The sequence below is a fragment of the Carcharhinus amblyrhynchos genome, chromosome 35, assembly GCF_965287045.1.
Source record: "Carcharhinus amblyrhynchos chromosome 35, sCarAmb.v2.hapA, whole genome shotgun sequence".
NCBI lineage: Eukaryota > Metazoa > Chordata > Chondrichthyes > Carcharhiniformes > Carcharhinidae > Carcharhinus > Carcharhinus amblyrhynchos.
Window position 1 is genome coordinate 3,743,998 of NC_137358.1, and position 17,713 is coordinate 3,761,710.

Sequence of the window (17,713 nt, forward strand, 5' to 3'; positions counted from 1 at the left end):
CGGAGGTGAGGTGTTTGGTTTGGCATCTGCTGCTGAGAGAATGAAGAGCTTGCTCCTGGGGTTTAAAGAAGGGCTTTTGCAGGATCCCACATTTAACAGGGTGGGGGTTCAGTGATCCATTTGGTGACTTCTGGATCAAGTGGCCCAAAATAAAATGCTTTAAAAAAGTAAAGTTTTGGAGGGGTTTGGATCAACTACTCAAGCATAGGTGACTGATCTTGGGCCTTCTGAGGCAGCATGGTGGCACAGTGGTTAGCAGTGCTGCCTCACAGCGCCAGGTTCAATTCCCAGCTTGAGTCACTGTGTGGAATTTGCACGTTCTCCCCATGGCTGCATGGGTTTCCCCGGGTGCTCCAGTTTCCTCCCCCACTCCAAAGATGTGAGGGTTAAATAGATTAGCCATGCTGAATTGCCCCTAAGTGTCAGGGGGACTAGCTAGGGTAAATGCATGGGGTTACAGGAATTGGGCCTGGATGAGATTGCGGTCGGTGCAGACCCAATGGGCTGAATGGCCTCTTTCTGCACCATGGGATTCTGTGATTCTAACTGGATCGGTTCCATTTAACATCAAAAGGCAGTCCAGTAGCTTGGGTCATTTGTGTACCATCACACCAGCTTAGATCAGGAATTAACCGTGGGACATTGGGATCTGTGCCGCACTGTTAGCACAGCAGGTTACAGGAGAAACCAGCCCTACTTTCCACATGCAATCTATCGCTCCTTTGAGTGCATGGGTATTAAAATATCACTGTTAAGTCAGGGCTTATAAGGTTAAAAACATATAAAAATTAGAGTAGAATTGGGCAGAATGCCTTTTGAGCTTGTTCAGTGAGATCATGGCTGATATCATTCTACTGGCTCATCCTATTCCCATATCCCTTGGTTGTTTAGTTTCCAAAATATCTATATTGCCCCCGTCTTGACCCTGACTGAAGGTCCGTAGCTCTTGGGTAAAGTTAAGTTTATTTATTAGTCACAAGTAAGGCTTACATTGTGTGGGTTTCCTCCGAGTGCTCTGGCTTCCTCCCACAGTCGAAAGATGTGTCGGTTAGATTGGCCATGCTAAATTGCCCCTAGTGACAGGGGGATTAGCAGGGTAAATATAGAGCCTGGATGGGATGTGATCAGTACAGACTCGATGGGCCAAATGGCCTCCTTCTGTACTTTAGGGATTCTATGATTAACACTGCAATGAAGTTACTGTGAAATTCCCCTTGTCACCACATTCCACTGCCTGTTTGGGTCAATGCTCCTAACCAGCGCGTCTTTCAGAATGTGAGAGGAAACCCATGCAGACGTGGGGAGATCATGCAAACTCCACACAAATAGTGACCCAAGCTGGGAATCGAACCCGGGTCCCTGGCACTGTGAGGCAGCAGTGCTAACCACTGTGCCACCATGCCACCCCACGGATAGAGAAGTCCGAGGATTCACAACTCTGTTGATGAAGGAATTTTTTTCCTCATCTTGGTCTGACCCCTTATCACAAGTTGATATCCCCTTACCTCTAGGGGATAACAGCTTACCAATGTTTACCCCCCAACAGGGTCTTGAATGCTTCCATTTTGAAGGAGTGCAGTGTCAAACTGGAGGTGATCTCGTTGCTGGGTGCGAGATCTTGCTACTGGAAATGTTCGCAGCCTGAGCTTGTGTAAAGGGGTTGCTCATACATGCAAGGGAATGCTTGTGAGACATTTCTGCCAGGTGTGATAAGACACTATATAAATGCAAGTCATTGCTTCTCAAAAGTCGTTGTCTCTGTTATCTTAATCACTGGAATTTCTTTCTACCTCTTGTCCCGATTGGCTACTGTTATCTATTTAGTGCAGGTTGTTCTAATTTTTCGGTGCACGTAAGCTGCACAACAGTTGACGACTTTGCACTTTTCCTTCTAGTTCCTCCTAAGCTGTATAAAACTCCAGTCTACACAGCTTTCCCTTTCTCTCTGTGCCCGTTTGTGTTGAAACTGTCACTCATTGTGCCAAATTCCTGTGCTTGCACACTCAGGACTTTGAAACTGTGCAATGCTTATCTCTCTCTCTCTCTCTTTCCTTCCTCTTGTTATCCACAGGCTTTTAAATAAACAAACGGTCCAAAGTGCTCTGCAGGCATGGCTTCCAGTTACATCCTCCTGAACAGGCAGATAGGGCCTCAGTTTGACATCTCTTCTGAGAGGTGCAGCAGTTCCTCGGTGCTGCAATGAAGTGTCGGCTTCCATTGTATTGTATTCTCAAGTCATAGAACTGGAGCAGCCACGTAGTCTAGAATTAGGTTTTAAAATCTAGACCTGGTACTAGTTAATCACAATTTCTTAATTTACTGAATCCCTCCCCAGTGTCTTGTATTTGGTTTCATATACAAAGAACAGAGAAAATCACAGCACAGGAACAGGCCCTTCAAGCCTGCACCGACCATGCTGCCCAACTGAACTAAAGCCCCCTACCCTTCCGGAGACCATGTCCCTTTTTTCCCATCCTATTCATGTATTTGTCAAGACACCCCTTAAAAGTCACGATTGTATTTACTTCCACTGCTTCCCCCAGCAGCGAGTTCCAGGCATCCACCACCCTCTGTGTAAAAAAAAACTTGCTTCGTACATCTCCTATAAACCTTGCCCCTTGCACCCTAAATCTGTGCCCCCTATTAATTGACTGTTCCACTCTGGGAAAAGACTTCTGACTATCCACTCTGTTCATGCCTTTCATAATCCTGTGGACTTTTATCAGTCTCCTCCGTTCCAGTGAGAACAAACCAAGTTTTTCCAACCCCTCCTCATAGCATATACTTTCCTGTTTTAATTTTGTTTTACACATATTGTGTTCACCCAGCGTTTAAATGAATGTCCCATTTAACTTGGATTGAAGTTTAAAGTTTATTTATTAGTGTCACAAGTAGGCTTACATCAGCACCGCAATGACGTTACTGTGAAAATCCCCTATTCGCCACACTTCGGGACCTGTTTGGGTACACTGAGGGCGAATTTAGCACGTCTTTCGGACTGTGGGAGGAAACCGGAGCACCCGGAGGAAACCCCACGCAAATGGGGAGAACGTGCAGATTCCACACAAACGATGACCCAAGCCAGGAATTGGATCAGAGGCAGCAGTGCTAACCCACTGTGCAATAAACATTTGCTTGCAAATTTTGCACTCAGCAGAGTGGGAAATGGAACAGCGAAGAAAGTTCCATCACCCGTTGTCAAGATAAGCACACATGGGACAGGCTTAACAAAGCTAAGTGCTGTTTAAAGTTCTCTCTCCAGCCCCTTGCTGTGCCTCAGTCCTTGCCTGGGAAGGACAACACCCAAATGCATTAATGGAGTATTTTTCCATTTTTCTCACAAGCCATGCGCTCAGTTGTCGATTTACGTATGAATGTTTGATTCGAGCAGCATACGGTTTACAGACATCAGTGGGAACTGGCTCTTAACAGACAATTAATTTTCCTCCTTCAGCCTTACACCCCACTGTGGTCTCTGTAGTCAGACAATCCTGGCCTCTTGTGCATCCCCTATTTTTTATTTCTCCGCCATTGCCAGTCGGCCATTCTCTCCCTAATCCCCTCCACCACGCTTTCTCCTCTTTACACTACTCCTTAAACCCTATCTCTTTGACCAAGATTTTGCTCACTTGTTATAACTCCTCGTATATCTCTGGGGTCAGATTTTGTCACGTAATCATTGCTGTTCAGCACCTTGGGACTATTTTGTTACTATGTAAGAGATGCTAATTAAATGCGATGGAGCCTGTGTCTCTATTACCTAATACCCAGAGTGTTTTGGATAGTCAGAAGCTTTTACCCAGAGTGGAAGAGTCAATAACTAGGGGGCATAGGTTTACAGTCTGAGGGGCAAGGTTTAAAGCAGAGGTACAAGGCAAGTTTTTTACACAGAAGGTGGTGGGTGCCTGCAACCCACTGCCGGGGGAGGCAGTGGAAGCAGGTACGATAGTGACTTTTAAGGGGCGTCTGGACAAATCCATGAATAGGATGGGAATAGAGGGATACGGTCTCCAGAAGTGTAGGTGGTTTTAGTTCATTTGGGCAGCATGGTCGGTGTAGGCTTGGAGGGCTGAAGGACCTGTTCCTATGCTGTAATTTTTTTTGTTCTTTGCATTGGATTTAAAGCGAGACACTGCTACAACTACAAATATCGAATTAAAGTGCTAATCTGCCAGCTCTGAGTTCTGAAACAATATCTGTGTCATAGAATTTGGTGTCCATATTAACAGTGTGTAAATTGTGCTTTTCTCGCTTCCTCTTTGTGACTGGCTTGAATAAGGGTTTGTTCTTTTTCTAAGCCACAAAGAGCACTAATGAGGCCATTCGGCCCACTGTGTATGTTTTTGTTGGAGCTCCTCTGCTGCGCAAATGTTTCACTTTCAACTGTATATCCAATTAGGGACAGCACGGTGGCACAGTGGTTAGCACTGCTGCCTCATGCTGCCAGGGACCCGGCTTTGATTCCTGGCTTGGGTCACTGTCTGTGTGGAGTTTGCACGTCCTCCCCGTGTCTGCTTGGGTTTCCTCTGGGTGCTCCGGTTTCCACCCACATTCAAAGACGCGCTGTTAGGTGCATTGGCCATGCTAAATTATCGCTCAGTGTACCCGAACAGGTGCTGGAGTGTAGTGACTAAGGGATTTTCACAGCAACCTCATTGCAGTGTTAATGTAAGCCTATGTGTGACACTAAACGTAAACTTAAAAAAAAAGACTTGAATTCTCATTTAAAATATCCCATTTGGTTTGCTTCCAGCGCCCCTTCCAGCCGTGCATTTCAGAGTACGATTTGTTGCAGAAGATAAATTTCTCATAGAATCTTTGCAGTGCAGAAGGAGGTCATTTGGCCCATTGAGCTTTCATCGACACCCAGACTGTATTCCCATGACCCCATGCATTTATCCTGCTAATCCCCCTGACACGAAGGGTCAATTTAGCATGGCCAATCCACCTGACCTGCACATCTTTGGAGTGTGGGAGGAAACTGGAGCACCCAGAGGAAACCCACGCAGACACGGGGAGAACATGCAGACTCTGCATGGTCACCCAAACCGGGAATCGAACCCGGGTCTCTGGCGCTGTGAGGCAGCAGTACTAACCACTGTGCCATTGCGCAGCTTATCTCCCCAACCTGGTTCCATTGCCAGTTACCTTAATTTTGTGAGCTCTTAAATTTATGAGACCATTCTGGTAAAATAATTATTCCGCGCCTATGGGCAGCACAGCAATACAGTGGTTAGCACTGCTGCCTCACAGTGCTAGGGACCCGGGTTCAATTCACTGTCTGTGTGGAGTCTGCACGTTCTCCCCATGTCTGCATGGGTTTCCTCCAGGTGCTCCGGTTTCCTCCCACAGTCCAAACCTGTGCAGGCCAGATGGATTGGCCATGCTAAATTGCCCCTTTAGAGTCCTGAGATACGTAGGCTAGAGGGATTAGCAGGTTAAACATGTGGAGTTACGGCGATAGGGCCTGGGTGAAATTGTTGTTGGTGCAAACTCGATGGGCCGAATGGCCTCCTTCTGCACTGTAGACATTCTGTCCACTGTATCAAAGCTGCTTGTGGGTTTTAAGCATCTCTTTTAAGGGTAATTCTGACATCTGTCTTTCCACATTCCTGATATCCTTCTCTCTTTTTCAGGCAAAAGCAAAGAAGCAGAAATTAAACGAATAAACAAAGAATTGGCAAACATCCGATCAAAGTTCAAAGGTACGTGTACCCATCTGCTGCTGGGGAGGGGGATGGCTTTTGGTGGCGGTTTGCAGGCCTGTTAGGCACCACCCACTGAGCTGCCGAGCAAAGCAGCATTGACAAAACATAATGTGCCGTAGGTCCTGGTGCCCACTCTCAGAGCATGCAGGCCTGATGGGCACTGGAACCAGGCTAAATGATTGTCTACTGCAAAAGACATCAATTGCAATTAGCAGCCTGAGTGCTGTGTATCGTGGAACCGTCGCAGAATCCTGACAGCGCAGAAGCTGGCCATTTGACCCATCAACTCTGCACCGCCTCTCCCAGACCCCAACCCTGTAACCTCACATATTTACCCAACTAACCCCTCTAACCTACGCATCTTTGGACACAAAGGAGCAGTTAAGCATGGCCAATCCACATAACTTTGGAGTGAGGGACGAAACTGGGTGAGAACGTACAAACTCCACACTCGGTCACCAAGGCTGGAATTGAACCCAGTTCCCTGGCACTGTGAGGTGGCAGCGCCAAACACTATTTGCTGTTTCACTTTTACCACACCCCCATATTGTTTGTAATGAAGCCATCCAGGGGGCTGATAGATGGAAGCTGTTTGCTACTCTGCTTCCTGCCCTCAAACACAGGAGGCTGAGAGTAGTGCAACTCCCTCCAGTTTTGTGCAACCCCCTGCTACCCTGTGGTTCAGGCTGACAGACACTCACATGGACCCCCCGGTTAGGGCACACCATATGGTCCGAGAGTTTGTCAGTGTCCAGAGAATGTAAGAAATGCAAAGAACTTGCAAAGAAACAGGAGAGACAAACCCGTGATGCAAAAACAGCATGCGGCTGTGTTTATTTCCTGGAGTTCATTACTATGCGGAGTGGTTGAGGCAAATGTATTCAAAGAGAAGCTAGATAAACACAAGGAAAGAAGGAAGTGTTGATTATGGTTAGATGAAATAATGTGGCAGGAGGCTGATGTGGAGCATAAACTCTGGCACAAGAACAGATGGACTGAATGGCCTGTTATTCTTTTGAAATGTGTGAACACTGATTTTTTTTTAATGTTCAGAATGACTTTGCTACATTTAGTATGTGGAACTTGACTCTCTTTGCTATGCACGAACAACTGTGTTCTTACTTCCTCCAAGGTCTTGCCACTTACCATGTCTAAAACTGTTTGCTTCAGAAATGATAGCTACATTGCTGAGTCCACTGGTTAGACTTTCCTTCCTGGTTCCTTTTGTTACAAGTTAAAAGATAAAGTTTATTTATTAGTGTCACAAGTCAGCTTACATTAACACTGCAATGAAGTTACTGTGAAAATCCCCTAGTCATCACATTCCTGCCTGTTCGGGTACACTGAGGGAGAATTTAGTTTGGCCAATGCACCCTAAGCAGCACATCTTTTGGACTGTGGGAGGAAACCGGAGCACCCAGAGGAAACCCACGTGGAGAATGTGCAAGCTCCACACAGACAGTGACGCAAGTCAGGAACTGAACCCAGGTCCCTGTCGCTGTGAGGCAGCAGTGCTAACCACCATGCCACCCCATCAGTCAGTTTCCAAGCAGTGTATTCTACAGATGACGACAGGTACAAGGGATTGAATGTTTCAGGTATTCCTGCTCACTGTGCTGGCTGAGACACAGTTTGCACACTCAGCACCTCACCCACACAGAATAGCCAGGCATCAGTTGGTATTCTTCCTGGAAGTTGCGCGTTTCCAACACATTTCAGTAGGATTGATGGGCTGTGTTTCTTGTGGAGGAACTAACTGCCCCTCAGGATGGCATCCAGTTAAATGGGGAATTGCTTGATGCAAGCAAACAAACATCTATTTCCTATGTCTTCTCATAGCTTGGTGGTCACATGACACAACATAATGGAGTTATTGACCAGTCACAGTGATCAATCCCTATCAATGAGTCTACAATAGACCCAGACATAAGGCCATGTGCTACAGGCCCTTCCTGCTGTATGGAGTCTGGAATTGAATGTAGTTCTCTAGGTGGTCTGATTATGATCAGAAATAAATGTCTCTCCACTGTAAGACCATAAGATATTGAGGCAGAAGGAGGTCATTCAGCCCATCGAGTCTGCACCAACCACAATCCCATCCAGGTTCTATCTCCATAACCCTATGCATTTATCTTAGCTAGTGCCCCTGACGCTAAGGGGCAATTTAGCACAGCAAATAAACCTAATCTGCACGGCTTTGGACTGTGGGAGGAAACCAGAGCACCCAGAGGAAACCCACGCAGAACTGGGGAGAACATGCAAACTCCACACAGGCAGTGACCCAACCAGGAATCGAACAACATGTTTCTTCTGTTATTTATAATAAAAGTTCAGATTGGACAGCTATGGTCAGTGCAAGACCATAAGATATAGGAGCAGAATTAGTTAATTTGGCCCATTGAGTCTGCTCTGCCATTCAACCATGGCTGATATGTTTCTCAAACCCATATTCCTGCCTTTTTCCTATAATCTTTGATTTCCCCATACCAATCAAGAACCTATCTATGCCTGTCTTAAAGACACTCAATGACCTGGCCTCCACAATCTTCTGTGGCAATGTATTCCACAGATTCACCACCCTCTAGCTGAAGAAATTCCTCCTCATCTCGGTTCTAAAGGGTTGTCCTTTTACTCTGAGGCTGTGCCCTTGGATCCTAATCTCTTCGACTAATGAAAACATTTTTGCCCATGTCCTCTCTATTCATGTCTTTCAGTATTCAGGACATGAGGTGAGAAAAACTCCCACCTGGTTGAGAGCTTTGGGAACCATAGGTCCAAAGTCCCCTGTCCCTCCCATGCCTCGTTACTCTGATTGGATTCCAGAATCTTCTTTTGTGACAAATCTACCTTGCATTTGCATGCATTTTTCTGGAATCTACATTAACTGCTCACACCGCCTCTCAAATGAACCTGCTCCATATGCTGACCACTTACTGAAATATTGTTTAAATTTACCTTCAAAGCGCAAGCTGTGTTCTCTGGTTCCAGTGTTCTGAACAAGATGAAGGAGCCTGTTAAAATCATAGAATTCCTACAGTGCAGAAGGAGGCCATTCTGCCCATTTGAGCCTGCACTGACCACAATCCCACCAGGACCTATTCCTGTAACCCCACATATTTACCCTGCTAATCCACCTAAACTAGGGTCAATTTAACACGGCCAACACATCTAACCTGCACATCTTTGGACTGTGGGAGGAAACCGGAGCACCCGGAGGAAACCCACGCAGACACAGGGAGAATGTGCAAACTACACACAGACAGTGACCCAAGCCGGGAATCGAACTCGGGTCCCTGACGCTGTGAGGCAGCTGTGCTAGCCACTTGTGCCGCTGTGCCGCCCATTGTAGCTTACATTATCTGTCTAGTCCCTTTTGAATCCTTAGGACAGCTACCTCATCACTTCTCAGTTTTCTCTCATAAACATTCCTTGAAACCCATTGCTCCATCTGTAGCCACTGGATTTGTTGGGGCTGGGGAGCTAAATGTTTTGGGTGAGGGTGTCACAGAACAGGAGCAAAAGTCCTTCAATTACCCGCCTGATAAACGACCACATGTCTGGCACCACTCAGCTGATCTGCATAGTGGCACAATGGTTAGCACATCAGTGGCGATGCCCCTCACAGCTCCAGAAACCTGGGTTCAGTTCTGGCCTTGGGTCACTGTGTGGAGTTTGTACGTTCTCCTCTTGTCTGCGTGGGTTTCCTCTGGCTGCTGCGATTGAGATGTGCAGGTTAGATGGAATGGCCATGCTGAATTGTTTGTTAGTGTCCTAAGACAGTGTAGGTTAGATGGGATTGGGCATGCTAAATTGCCCCTTCTAGTCCCAAAATGTGTAGGTTAGATGGATTTTTAAAAAATTCATTAATGGGACATGGGTGGTGCTGGCTGGCCAGCATTTATTGCCCATCCCTAGTTGGCCTTGGAGGGCAGTTGAGAGTCAACCGCATTGCTGTGACTCTAAATTTACATGTAGGCCAGACCGGGTAAGGAGGGCAGATTTCCTTCCATGGTGAACCCGATGGGTTTTTTCGACAATTGACAATGGTTTCGTGGTCATCAGTAGATTCTAAATTCCAGATTTTATTTTTAATTGAATTCAAATTCCACCAGCAGCCTTGGCTGAATTGGAACCCGGGTCCCCAGAACATTAGCTGAGTTTCTGGATTAATAACCTAGCGATAATACCACTTGACCGTAGCCTCCCCCTAATGCGATGATAAACGTATGAGGGTACAGGGGTAGGACTGGGAAGAGGACCCTGCGTATGATACTCTGTTACAGACTCGGTGCGGACTCAATGGACCAAATGGCTTGTTCTGCACTGTAGGGATTCTGTGATCTCTGGTAGGTTAACAATTGTGGAGATATGATTTATCTGAGTTCATAGGGCAGGAGGAAAAGCAGTGGGTTAGGTTTCCAGCTGCTGGTTACAGTGGAGTGACCTTTATTGAAAAATACATTTTCATGCAGGGCACTCTGTGATGGAATGATATGTCAGTGGAGAATGCCTGGGGTTGAAAGGAAGTTCTTTCACCTTGGGGATGTTTTGGAGTATCAATTATTGTCATCAGGAGTGGAAAGGTAAACCGAGAGAACAGGGAAAATCTCAAATAAATTAATAAGATTGATTCTTTAGTCACAGTTATCCCAGGCCAGAAGGAGATGACTTGAGTGTAGGTTTTGTTCTGCGCTCCCTACTCCTCCCACTACTGTCCTGGCAGAGAGAACGGATCAGGGTGGAATGCAAATCTTATTTAGCAGGAACCCAAATTGAGAAACCAATAGTTTCGCATATTGAGATTGGAACTGGGTTACTTTAGCAAAGCTGGCTGCTGCCGCTGACAGTTTGTACACAACTGCAGTTTTGCAGTCCGTGTGCGACTGCCAGACTGCTCCAAACACAGTAAGTCAGCATAATTATAACTTTCCACTTAGTCCCAGAATGTGTATTTTTTTTTGCCCTGCCCCCTCCCAAGACCCTAAAGCCAGAATGCTCACAGCACACAGGACTGAAAGAAAGCCACAGCAATTTCTCTCAACAGGTCCTGGCTTCCTCTTCCTGTTTTCCCCCTCTTTTCACCCCAAACTGAGAAATGCACACAAATCAGCAGTGCATGTGGAGCCTCAGCTTGGTACTGGGATGGGGGGTGGTGTGGTGGCACAGTGGTTAGCACTGCTGCCTCACAGCACCAAGGACCAGGGCTCAATTCCTGGCTGGAGTCACTGTCTGTGCGGAGTTTGCACATTCTCCCTGTGTCTGCGTGGGTTTTCTCCAGGTGCTCCAGTGTCCTCCCACAGTCTGAAAGACGTGCTGGTTAGAATGCATTGACCTGAACAGGCCCTGGAGTGTGGCAACTAGGGCAATTTCACAGTAACTTCATTGCAGTGTTAATGTAAGCATTACCTGTGACAAATAAATAAACTTTTTGGAGAGATGAATGTATTTGCAGAACCCTCCTACTCTTAGTCCCAAGTTCATATGCACTAGGGACACTTTATGCATTCACTTAATTGACTATTGTGGGTGGCACGGTAGGACAGTGGTTAGTACTGCTGCTTCACAGCTCCAGGGTCCTGGGTTTGATTCCCAGCTCGGGTCACTGTCTGTGTGGAGTTTGACATTCTCCTCGTGTCTGTGTGGGTTTCCTCCAGGTACTCTGGTTTCCTTCCACAGTCCAAAGGTGTGCGGGTTAGGTTTATTGGCCATGCTAAGAAATTGCCCCTTAGTGTCCAGGGATGCGTAGGTTAGAGGTTATAATATGTAGGGATATGGGGGTAGGGCCTAGGTGGGATTGTGTTCAGTGCAGACTTGATGGGCCGAAGGGCCTCTTTCTGCACTATAGGGTTCAATGATTCTATGATTATCTGCACACCGAGGCAACAAATGTTAGAATCATATTATTCCTACAATGCAGAAAGAGGCCATTGGGTCCATTGAGCCTGCATCAACAACAATTCCGCCCAAGCCCTATCCTCATAATTCCACGTGTTTACCCTACTTAATCTCCCTGACACTAAGGGGCAATTTAGCATGGCCAATCCACCTAACCCGCACATCTTTGGACAGTGGGAGAAAACCACAGCACCCAGAGGAAACCCATGTAGACAAATGGGGAATGTGAAAACCCCATACAGACAGACAAAGACATGGTGGCTCAGTGGTTAGCACTGCTGCCTCACAGCGCTGGGGACCTGGATTTAATTCCCGGTTTGCGCCACTGCCTGTGTGAAGCCTGTGTATTCTCCCCATGTCTGTGTGGGTTTCCTCTGGCTGCTTTGCTTTCCTCCCACAGTCCGAAAATCTTGCTGGTTAGGGTACGTTCTCCCTCAGTTACCTGATCACTGTGGCAACAAGGGGATTTTCACAGTAACTTCATTGTAGTGTTAATGTAAGTCTACTTGTCACTGATAAGTAAACTTTATCTTTCAACTTGTAATAAATAGACCTCTGTGCTGCTTGTTCTGTGCCATTTGAGATTGTCTCTTTCCTCGCCCACTGCAGGAGACAAGGCACTGGATGGTTACAGTAAGAAGAAGTATGTCTGCAAGCTGCTCTTCATCTTCCTGCTCGGCCACGACATTGACTTTGGCCACATGGAGGCAGTCAACCTGCTCAGCTCCAACAAGTACACAGAGAAACAGATTGTGAGTATGGGTGTCTATTCGATCAAGGCTGGCAGGGTGGGCTAGACTTGTGCCAGAAGCTCGTGGTCTCGGTTTTGCTGAGGGAAACCTCAAAGCTTAAGCCCTGAGATAAGATCAAATTGGTTCCTCTTGTCAACCTTTTTGCATCAGATTCACAGCTTGCTGTGATAGGCAGGAAACCGGAGACTGCCTTGAGTAAGACTTCTCATTAGCAAACTTTTTTTAAATCTTGCTGGGTGGTTGCATCACCAGAGTAAACATTCCTTAACGTCTGAATTTAGGACAACGAAGACTAATCATTCCTTCAACCAAGGAGGACACTGAAGTCAAGACTGGCCCTCTGTGTCTGAAAGCCTTGCATGTTGACTTTCTAATGAAAGAATGAACCCCACCCCCCAATAACCTTTGACTCCCTTGTAGATCAAAAAATTTGTCTAACGTTCTGAGAGTGTAACTATGTCAGGCCATTTTTTGACTAGTAAATGAGACAGTTCTCCCACTTTTAGACACTAGTCACCCAGATTTGGTGATCTTTATAATTAACTGACAGTCTGGAAAAACTCACTGTCCAAATTGTACTTCGTACAATTTTTGCAAGGCTTTATGCAGGGGCGGCAACAGTGGCACAGTGATTAGCACTGCTGCCTCACAGCGCCAGGGACCCAGGTTTGATTCCTGGCGTGGGTCACTGTCTCTGCAGAGTTTGCACGTTCTCCCTGTGTTTGCATGGCTTTCCTCTGGGTGCTCCAGTTTCCTCCCATAAACGTATTGGTTAGTTACATTGGCCGTGCTAAATTCTCCTTTGGTGTACCCTAACAGGTGCCAGAGTGTGGCAACTAGGGGATTTTCACAGTAACTTCATTGCAGTATGAATGTAAGCCTATTTGTGACTAATAAATAAAGTATAGTTTTGTAATCAGCCATTGATGCAAGCGATCAGCGTCTTTGCATTGTGTCTGTAACTTGAATATTTCCCTTGTGCCTTGGTAACCTGAACTACTGTGTAATCAAGATGAGGTTTGATCTGAGCTCCATGGGTTTATTGTAATTTCCTCTCAGTTGTTTCCTACCGTCGCAGCTAACATTTTGCAGCTCTGCGTTGGTTCAATATGTTGAGAGTCAAGTCTGCTGAGACTCCCAAGATTGCCGATTAGATCGCAGCATCTGTTGGAACTCCCGATTCATGTGTGCATTCTGTGTTCTCAGGGTTACCTTTTCATCTCTGTGTTGGTGAACTCTAACAGTGAGCTTATCCGTCTGATTAACAATGCCATTAAGAACGACCTGGCCAGCCGCAACCCCATCTTCATGTGTCTTGCTCTGCACTGCATCGCAAATGTTGGCAGCAGGGAAATGGCAGAGGCATTTGCTTCAGAAATTCCCAAAATCCTGGTGGCTGGGTGAGTAATCTTCATGCAATTGCTGTCTGCAGTTGGCACTTTTTTCTGATGAAAGTTTTCTCTTATCAACTGACAGTTCCATCGAAAGCACCATGAGGAGCAGGGGTTTTTTTTCATTCAGGGGGTATGGACTTTGCTGGTTAGGCCAGTATTTATTGCCCATCCCTATTTGTCCTTGGAGAAGGTGGTGGTGAGTTACCTTCTTGAACCGCTGCATTCTATGCGCTGTAGATGCATCAACAATGCTGTTGGGGAGGGAGCCCTAGGATTTTGACCCAGCGATGGTGAAGGAACAAAAACAGAAAAATGCTGGAAAATCTCAGCAGATCTGACAGCATCTTGGAGAGAGAATAGAGGCAATGTTTTGAGACTAGGTGACCCTTTGTCAGAGCTGGGATAGTGAAGGAATGTTGATTTAATTCCAAGTCAGGACGGTGAGTGACTTGGAGGTTTTGGATTTTCAATGTTTCTGCTGCCCTTCTCCTTCTTGATGGTAGTGGTCATGGGTTTGGAGTATATTGTCAAAGGAGCTTTGCTGTGTTCCTGTAGTGCACTTTGTAGATGGTACACATTGCTTTTCACACTGTGTCGGTGGTGAAAGGAGTGAATGTTTGTGAATGGGATGCCAGTCAAGCGGGCTGCTTTGTTCTGGATAGTGTCAGGCTTCTTGAGTGCTGTTTGAGCTGCACTCATCCAAGCTAGTGGAGAGTATTCCATCACACTCCTGACCTGTGCCTTGTAGATTGTGGTCAGGAGGTGAGTTAATCGTTGCAGAATTCCTAGCCCCTGACTGGCTCCTGAAGCCATATTTATATGGCTGGCCTAGTTCAGTTTCTGGTCAATGGTAACCCTTAGGATGTTGATAGTGGGGGGATTCAGCGATGGTGATGCCATGGAACGTCAAGGGATGATGGTTAGATTCTCTGTTGTTAGAGATTGTCATTGGCTGGCACTTGTGTGATGTGAATGTTACTTGCGACTTGTCAGCCCAAGTCTGGATATTGTCCAGATCTTGCTGCATTTGGACATGGACTAGTTCAGAAAAATTCAGATGAACAGTTTCCACAATCGTGTAATAATTATCATTCTTCCTTGAGACGGTAGTTTGTATCAGAAATGAGAAAATGTCACATCGGCGTGCAGAACAGTTGGGGTTGGGGCTAGGATACAATGTTAGGGCAGTGGGGGAAATGCTACTGTACCTAATCTGTTATACCTGCCCTGGCAGCATAGAGGGAACATTGTTCAGTCGTGCTTGATGTTGACTTTGGGTTCCCAAGCGAAAAGAATTTCATGTCCAGCGTCCAAATACTTCACCCCAGTGCACAGTTTTGATCCACTTTTTTGAGGAAAGATGTAGTGACATTGGAGGCAGTTCAGAGGAGGTTCGCTAAATTGATTCCAGAGATGAGGGTTTTGTCGTATGTAGAGAGATTGAACAGGTTAGGCCTACACTCTCTGGAATTTAGAAGAATGAGGGGAGATCAAATTGAGGTATACAAGATGATGAAAGGTGCGGATGCTTCCTTTTGTGGGACATTCTAGGACAAGAGGTTCATAGCTTTGGAAAAGGGCTAGCAAAACAGATTTGAGGAGAAACTACTTCTCCCAAACAGTTGTGAATCTGTGGAATTCGCTATCCTGAAGTGTGGTGGATACTCGGACAGTGAGTAAATTTGAGGAGGAGTTAGACAGATTTCTAATTGGTAACGCGTTGAAGGTTTATGGGGAGAAGGCATGAAAATGGGGATGAGGAGTATATCAGCCATGATCGAATGGTGGAGCAGAATTAATGGACCGAATGGCCTAATTCTGCTCCTATGTCTTATAGACTAATGAACCACGATCAACTTACTTTAGAAATGAAATCCCAAACCTTTCCGCCTTTCTCCTGTGAAATGAGCACTTTCAATCCCAGACCCTTTTCTTGCATTGAACTTGTTGCTGGTGTTGTGTTGACAGTGATACCATGGACAGTGTGAAACAGAGTGCTGCCTTGTGTCTGCTGCGTCTCTACAAGACTTCCCCAGACCTGGTCCCAATGGGGGAGTGGACATCTCGAGTGGTCCATCTACTAAATGACCAGCATCTGGTAAATAAATATACTGCCGTTTTTAAAAAAAATCTACACCCAAAATTTCTAGATCATTTTGCTAAATTCTGTACCTGGTATAAAACAGATCCACTCTGAACCAAATTCAGTTTCCCAGTGTTTGCAGTCGCAAACTAAAATTGGTGTCAATAGTCTCGGCAATGGAAACAAAATAGAATCTGATTCTCTTCCCCGTCAAAGTATGAGCCTTTGGAGTTGGCTGTTGATTAGATTGGATTAGGTTGTGTTGGGCCATAAGGATTATTTTGCCAGTGCTTGCAGTTACATGTAGAAAGAGGTCTTTTTGGTAAGAAATCAATTGGATTGTCACTAGGATTTCAGCAAAGCATGATGTTGGACCACACTTTCCCTCAATTGCCATTTTAAAATTAATGGACATTCGTGTAATTGCTGCTTAAGGGATCTTGATGTACGCAACATGTCCACCATACCTGCCAATAGAACCATAGAATCCCTATTGTACAGAAAGAGGCCGTCCAGCCCATCAAATCTGCAATGACTCTCCAAAGAGCATCTCATCCAAGCCCTCCCCTTCACCTTATCCCCATAACCCCACTCATTAACCATGGCTAACTAGTGATTCAACTGAACAAGCCGGTAAGTTATTTTACATAGTGGCAGAGCGGTTACTGCTGTTGCCTCACAGTGCCAGGGATCCAGGTTCGATTCCCGACTTGGATCACTGTCTGTGTGGAGTCTGCACAATCTCCCCATGTCTGTGTGGGTTTTCTTTGGATGGCCCGGTTTCCTCCCACAGTCCAAAAGATGTGCTGGTTAGGGTGCATTGGCCATGCTAAGTTCTCCCTCAGTGTCCTCAAACAGGCATTGGAATGTGGTGACTAGGGGACTTTCGCAGTAACTTCATTGCATTGTTAATGTAAGCCTACTTGTGACACAAATTTTAAGCCATACGACTGGGATGGATGGTGTTTATAAGGATTTGTATTTATAAATGGCAGCTGATGAAACTGGTTTTTGGATAGCCAGATTTGAGACACGTACTTGTCACTGATAATGTGATCGCTTAACTTGGGGAAAACACGCATGATCCTGAATCTTCCGTATGCAGTAAGCCTGCTTCATACTTGTCCTGTTTTGTTGCAGGGGGTTGTGACTGCTGCTACCAGTCTCATCACTTGCCTGAGCAAGAAGAACCCTGATGAGTTCAAGACTTGTGTCTCATTGGCAGTTTCCAGACTTAGTCGGGTAAGTGCATGCTTGGGATTTTAGCACTGAAGCTTGTATACTCGATCGATTGCTGTGTTTCTTTGGGTTGGCATGTTTTCTGTTCAGAGGGAAACTGGCAAATGAGACTGTCCTGCTGCCATCCTGTGCATGGCTTGGCAAGCTCTGCCTAATTTAGCACTAAGTCAGAAAAGTTGGAAACTCTTCACTGGGATTGTTGTCAATACTCTAGTTGTCTTCAATGCTGGTGAGGAACATTGGCCAGCACCCTTTCTCATGATCCCCATTATTGAGCTGGCCTGCAATGCTGCATTCTAGATTCATTCATTGGGTGACTTGTAGAAAATAAATTTGTCTCCCTTTGGGACAGGCCCCAGATGAAAGGAGCTTCAGGAGTTGAGAAAATTGGGTTGGGGTGTAACCTAGGCATGTAGTGTGCTTGCTTGTCAATGATGTGACTGGCTGCGTGTTTCATTTTTACATATGAGGAGTTTCTGATCTTTGCTATTTCAGATACCAGAATGCTGGGAGGATGGTTCCCCTCTCTCCACAAGAAGTCATCTCACAACACCAGGTTAAAGTTCAATAGGTTATTTGGAATCACCAGCTTTCGGAGCGTGCTCCTTCATCAGGTGAGTGGAGACTTGTGTTCACAATCAC

General features: G+C 46.0%; 1 protein-coding gene across 5 annotated transcripts in view; it reads left to right on the forward strand.

Annotated features, from left to right (window-relative positions):
* Nucleotides 1–17,713, forward strand: part of ap2a1 (adaptor related protein complex 2 subunit alpha 1) — a 76,419-nt gene that overhangs the window by 14,957 nt on the left and 43,749 nt on the right. For all 5 annotated transcript variants that reach the window (XM_080217675.1, XM_080217676.1, XM_080217678.1 and 2 more), the window contains exons 2-6: nt 5,637–5,705; nt 12,213–12,355; nt 13,562–13,755; nt 15,718–15,847; nt 16,973–17,074. In XM_080217675.1, the coding sequence (XP_080073801.1) occupies nt 5,637–5,705; nt 12,213–12,355; nt 13,562–13,755; nt 15,718–15,847; nt 16,973–17,074 (638 nt within the window). The remainder of the gene's footprint in view (nt 1–5,636; nt 5,706–12,212; nt 12,356–13,561; nt 13,756–15,717; nt 15,848–16,972; nt 17,075–17,713) is intronic.